This window comes from Octodon degus, unplaced genomic scaffold (genome assembly GCF_000260255.1).
Source record: "Octodon degus isolate 3935 unplaced genomic scaffold, OctDeg1.0 scaffold00160, whole genome shotgun sequence".
Taxonomy (NCBI): domain Eukaryota; kingdom Metazoa; phylum Chordata; class Mammalia; order Rodentia; family Octodontidae; genus Octodon; species Octodon degus.
Genome location: NW_004524736.1, coordinates 367,875 through 374,712, shown reverse-complemented (window position 1 = coordinate 374,712; position 6,838 = coordinate 367,875). Strand labels below are relative to the sequence as shown.

Below are 6,838 nucleotides of genomic sequence, written 5' to 3'. Positions count from 1 at the left end.
TGCATATAAATTAAAAATTTTTACAAGTGGAATATCTGACAATTCAAATACACATATATATTAGTCCAAATTATATTTTTAATTTATACATAAATTCAGATATATGCATTTATTCGTGTTGTTGGTGTTCTGTGTATGATCTTGTCAGTTCCGTGTTGGCTCAAAATAGAGATGATTTTTGCTTCTGTGCAGCTACTGTTGTCTTGGCCTCTGGATGTCACTGTTGTTTCATACAAATGGTGTGAAAGTCATTTTGAAATCTAAATCAGAGAAGAAGCAATCCAAACAGGATCACTCAGCCAACTTTAAAAAATGAAATGTGATTATTCTTTTTTCATTTCCATTTTGGTGTAATTTTCATCTAATGTTAATGTATACCACACATTTTTTTCTTAAGCCACATGAAAATTTCATTATTTTGACCCAGGCTTTTCTTCCTGTATAACTTTCATAATAAAATGAAAATTTAATATGTATTAGAAAAATGCTAGCTTTCATTTTATGAATGGGCTTTTGTATCTTTTATTGCTTACGTTTTTTATTCATAGAATTAATACATATGTACATCTGTATACCTGTATCTAAACAGTGGTGTCATTTTCTTGCACCTTTTCTTTACATGTGACAGTGAGTCAGAAACTCCTCTGTCTCTGTTCACATAGTCACCACAGCAGATATTGCTGTCATTCTAGTGAAGTTGTCCTAGTGTACACACACTTGTAGCAGCATCAGAGAGTTCTTATTTCTCCACTGTTAGCAGCATATCATAACATTTTAAAAACTTAGTGGGTTATCAAGTTTTTTCAAGAAAAGAGCCAGTAGAACAGACTTGCTAGGAACTGGATCCCATGATTATGGCAGCTGATAATTTCCAAGGTCTGGAGGCTCATTCAGTGCCCTAGAGGCCTGTGGCATGAGTCAGTGGTGGAGTCAGTGGCATGAGTAGTCTAAAAGATACAAAGCTGGAGACCCAGAAAGAGCTGATGTCTGGGTCAGAAGCAGTCTGGCAGGAGGGGCTCTGCCTCACACGGAGGTTGGCTCTTATGATCTAGACAGTCTGTTGATTGGATGGGACCCACTCTCTTTAAGGAGGAGCCTGCCTCATTCATTCTTGTGATCTTGTGCAAAAGCCACCCTTCTAGAAAGTCTGAGAACAATATTTTCCCAGATAAGTATATGGATTTTCATTCCATTCCTAGTCTCATCCTTAGAATCAGCTATAACAATGCTTTAACAGTATCAGTAATTCTCTTTGTTTAGTGTTTTTTTTTTCTTTTTCTCTGTCTTTATTTAGTGACTCATTAAACATATGTGTACATGTACTTTTCTGACCTATAGGCTGATAAAAATACTATTATTGTACTCTTAATATACTACCAGCCAATCACATTTCTTTTTTATTATATTTGCTTTATACTTGTCTGTTTACAGTTTTGTTTGCCTGTTAGATTATAACTCTGTAAGTGCTGAATACATATTTATTTTAATCTGTATATATTAAATACTAGCATAATATACTTGGCATATAAGTAGTTCGCAGGAAATATTTATTTTATTAACCAGTACATCTAGATTAACAACTTTACCTTACAGAACTTTTAATGAAAATTTATATAAAATTCTTAGGATATAACATCCATGAAAATCTTGAGCATAATCCATGAAATAAATAATTGTTAAACTAGCTTTTGTGACACTGAGAAATTTCTACTGAGAAGTACAACTGTCAAAAGAATGTAAAGACAAGCCACAATTTGGGCAAAAATACTTGCAAAATAAAATAGTATATAAATGGCTTTTATGCAAAATTGAAAGTACTCTTAAATATGATAACTCAAAAACAGACAACCCAGTTTTAAAAAACTCTCCAAAAGACCTGACCAGACACCTCACCAGAGTCAACGTACAAATGATAAGGACTAAAAGAGTGTTTGTTATATATCAATAGAAGATTGTAAATTCAAATAGCAAGGAGATACTACTACCTGCCTTTTAGAATGCTGATCTCCAGAGCTCTGACAACACCAAATGCTGGTCAAAATATGTAATAACAGAAACATATTGCTAATGGGAATGCAAAATGGCACAGCCACTCTGGAAGGCAGCTGCAGTAACCACTGTACCACCAACGCCTCTGTTACTTTGGAAGACATTCTGGCAGTTTTTGTGAAGTTAGACATGCTCTTTCCATATGATCCAACAACCAGTCTTTGATATTTCCCCAAAGAAGATGAAAATATATGTCCACATCTACACACAGAGTTTTACAGCAGCTTCACTCATGATTGCCAAAACCTGGAAGTGACCAATATGTCCTTTCATACATGACTGGATAAATAGACTATGATTTATCCAGACAGTTAAATGTTATTCAGCACTTAACGGTGGGTTACCAAGCCATGAAAACACATGATGGAAATTTAAGTACATATTATTAAAGTGAAGGTAGCCAATTTAAAATTCACAATTAAAAAGTGAATGATTCCTACTGCATGGCATGTTGGAAAGGCAAACCTATGGAGAAAATTTTAAAAAATGGTTGTAGATTTTAGAAGATAGGGAGAGGTGAATAGGTGGAACTCAGGATTTTTGGACAATAAAAAAGGTACAGACTTTCTAATAATTGGTATACCATTCGCCACACTATTTATTAGTGGACTTGGTGGCTTTAATGCTTCTTCTAATGTAGGTTTAGGAGAATTTTCAAGATTTTCACAAGAATAATAAACACTACAAATAAGTGTATATTAGCATGAACTGCTCTTTGTATCTATTTTTAATATTGACCGAAAACTTTAAAATATTTATTTCAAAATCAAAACTGAATTTATTTTGGTATTGATAATATACCACATTTAATAGTGAGCATCCTATCGTACTTTGCCTTTTAATTTTGTGCTCTCTTTTCACAGGAGGTACGCTTGGTGAACTCTATAAACTTTCAAGTGAGTTTCATAGTATAATTCCTGTAAAATCTGGCCCTGAAGACTTGGAGCTCCTAGACCTTTCAGTACCATTCCTTATTCAAGGAAGATTGTATCACTATGGGTATGTTTTCACATTGGGGATTTTTTTAGAATTAAAAACTGTGTTTTTAATATTTTATCCAACTGGATACTGTATTAGCTAAAAAAGTAATGTTTATTGAGTACAGCTTACATGTATGGACAGTTTCTAATTTATAATGATGGGATTTATAATTTCTCAATTTCATAGTGGTACAAAACTGATACACATTCTATAGAAACCATGCTTTGACTTTTCATCTTTTCCTGGCCTAATGCTGTGGGGTACAGTATTCCTATCATGAGGAGGAAGCCAGAGTTCTAAGTCAGCCCCAGATCAGAAGGTTAAACAATTGATATTCAATAGTATATTATGTTACTAAGCTGTATTATGTTCTGTGGCTTGTATGTATCAAATGCATTTGAATTTAAGATATCTTAAATTTACCTTGAGTTTATCAGCATGTAACTCAACCTATAATACATTTCTCTGGTATACATCTATTATTTTAATAAGAATATATATTTATACTATGTGCAAGGTATAAAGTTGCCATAGCTCAGTGGATTAAAGTGCCTGCTTAAGCAGACACAGGGACCCAGGTTTGATTCCTGGTGTGTCATGCTGGCCCTGCCCCCCCCGGGCACGCTGAGACAGGGACTGAAACTGGGTGTGGTGGTGCATGCCTGTAATCCCATTGCTTGGGAGGCTGAAAACAGGAAGATCACTACAGGAGGATCTGTATGGTGAAACCCTATAGACCCTGTCCTAAATACATAAAGTAAATAAATGAATAAAGTTGCCATACCATCATTTGTTCCTAAACTACACTGACACTTGCTTTCTTGTGTGACAAGAATTTGGATACTAAATTCAAAACTGCAAACCCATTAAGCAATTAAGTTCTACCATTGCTGACTCACTAAATTATAGATTTTCTGCCACTGAAAGTTGTAAGATGAATCTATTATGATCTACAAAGAGATTTTTAGATGTGGAAGGAACAGAAAAGAGTACAAAATACATATTTTTTCTGCTTGATGAAATAGTCACTCTAGAAAGGATCTGCCTTGAAAAACTTTGGATTGTAGGATGTGTCTTAGGTGCTTCTCTCATCCCTGGACAAAAAGCTCAACACCCACTAATTAAAGGACAAAGTGTATTTCAGCTCATAGTTTATAGAGTTTTGAGTCCATAGTCAACTGGCTCTGAGGTGTGGTAGCGTGCAGAGGGGCATGGCAGAGGAAGCTTGCTTGTGATGTGGTGACAGAAAGCAGAGCGTGACCAAGCAGGAGGGAAAGACATGGCCCTGCTGAGATGAGCTCCTGACTGCCTTTTCCAATAAGCCTTGACCTCCCAGCATCTGCCAAGCACACTGAAGAGTACATGGCCCTGTAATCCAGCAACCCTCATGCAGCACTGGGGAAACACCTCCCTATAAAGTGTAACCAGTGGATATGTTGTATCATGCCATCCAACCTCTCCTGCTCCTAACTCTAGCAATTCTAAGTTATAAATGTAATGGGTAAATCTTGATTTCCATTGAAAAATTATTTACTGCAATTGCCATATCTCCCTAATCATAACTTCTTTTTTTAAAAAAATTTTATTTATTTGTGTGTGGGGGGTGCAGCTCAGCCCACCAGGGGGCAGGGCTGGCTGGCATGTGGTGCTTGGGGACTGAACCGCGGTCCCTGTGCTTTGCTAAGCTTGTTCTAAGTAGGTGCTTTAGACCACTAAGCCATCTCACCAGCCCCACTAATCATAACTTCTAAGAGTCATTATACGGACAGTGGTCTGGGTTCTGCAGCACTTCAAAAAGCTTTGGCCAAAAAGCAGAACTAACGCATCACTGTGTGGAATCCCCAGGTTCATCACTGCTTTCACTCCGGTGTCCCCAGAACCTTCATAGCTGTCTTTGGACTCATGACTTCAGAGTCATCTTTGAAATTTAAGCAAAATATAAAAACCTGTGCGTTCTGTTTGTTTCTTTTGAAAAATTCACTAACAGGATGGCGAACACTCTCATCCTCCTTCTCTCGCACTCTTGCTGCCTCTCCTTTTCCTGTCTTGTCTCTTCTAACACAAGAAGGATAATATTAGTTGTAAACTCCAAAATATAACTTACTCTTTTCCTACAAGTTGTTCAGAAAAAAGTCCTTTAAGGTCGTTAATCATTTTACCAATTTCAGCCTAAAGTAAGACATACATTTAGGGGCCGGGGAGGTAGCTCAGTGGCTCAAGCGCCTGCCTGGCAAGCACAAGTTCCTGAGTTAAAGCCCTTGTACCAAAAAAAGGGTATAAACTTAGTTTTTATTTCACATGTTAAGACATCTTTCAGTTTGCTAGTACTTTATAACAAAAGCCAACATATCTTTTATTTTTCTTTTTCATGATAAATTAATTTTAACTGACAGAATTACCAAAAATAACATCATAGTTATATATCCACTACTAAGATTTAACAAATATTAGTATTGTAACATTTTCAGATCCTTATGTTTAAGAAACTAAATTTTGCAGAAAAGAAACAAATCTTTTTACTTGTCCCAATACTAACACTTCCTTCTCAGAGTTAACTTCCTCTAAAACTCGGAGTCAGTCCTTCCTCTCAGTGCTTATGTTCGTGTGAATTCCTAGGCAGTGTAGCATATTGTTCTGTTTTCTAAATTGTATGAACTCATACTATGATTCTTCTTTTGCAACTTACCCTTTTCATTGAATGTTATTTTTAAAATGTGTCAATATTGATACATCTCAATTTAGATTATTGTGATGCCATACAAGTTTATGAATTAATCATTTTAATCCATTTTCTTATGAATGAATACATGGTATTTCAGTTTGTTTCATTTATAGATGACATTGCCAGTGTCTCCTTGTGTGGGTCCTTTATCACAAAATCAGTTTAATGGCTCATGACCAGTTATTTTTCTTCAGTGTTACAACATGGTTATATTATGAAATGGAACAAGACAAAATGGGTAATAGAAAACATTTATCTAGAAAGGGTCAGTGTTAGTCCTGCAAGGTTTCAGTTCTGTGTGTGCTACATGGCCTGTGCAGTGATATAAATTAAACTTTACTGTCTTTGCCAGAAGTGTTTAAAAGTTACTCCTAGAATTAGAACTATTGTATCATAAAGTAGTAATACTGTATTTCTAGTGTTGGTTTTTGCGAGAAAATAAAAGTTATTTTTATGGTTTTAATAACTAATGATCCCTTTAAAAATTATAAAGAATTCAATTTCTGTCAAATTCTGCAACAGTTGGGATTTGGCTAAGTTACAATTTTTTTTTTTTTTTTGGCTAATGAATATCAAATGTTGTCCTTGAATATTTTGCTATTTCCCAGATGATTACTGGGTTTAAGCAACATTGATGATTATTAGCTTTATTGATATCCTATTAATTCTATGTTCATATCATTTGCTTGTTTTTTTATTTAGTTAATAATCTTTTAGGTTCAAATATGCACATCAGCAGTTGCAAGAATTCTTGCTATATTAGCGATACTAATCTTTCATCAGTTATATCCGTACTTCTAGTATGGCCTATACCTTTTCAACTTTATGACTTATTTTATAGCTTTTTAACTGTTAATGTAATCTTGTTTACCAGAGTAATTTTAAAACCATAAATGCTTTCCTTAAGCTTTTTTGAACTGCTGGGCACAAAGATTTATACCTGTAATCCTAGTACTTGGGAGGCTGAGACAGGAGAATTGCTTTAAGTTCAAGGCCAGGTGTACTACATAGTTTGAAGCTAGACAGAACTACGTGGTGAGACGATGTCTGTGGAAAAAAAAAAAAAAAAATTCTTGAACCTGATGT

The 6,838-nt window shown here is 35.1% G+C and overlaps 1 protein-coding gene across 4 annotated transcripts in view; it reads left to right on the top strand.

Moving 5' to 3' along the window:
• The window catches only part of Pot1 (protection of telomeres 1), a 103,768-nt gene that overhangs the window by 88,918 nt on the left and 8,012 nt on the right, over positions 1-6,838 (top strand). For all 4 annotated transcript variants that reach the window (XM_004642706.2, XM_023702887.1, XM_023702886.1 and 1 more), the window contains one exon: positions 2,913-3,048. In XM_004642706.2, the coding sequence (XP_004642763.1) occupies positions 2,913-3,048 (136 nt within the window). The remainder of the gene's footprint in view (positions 1-2,912; positions 3,049-6,838) is intronic.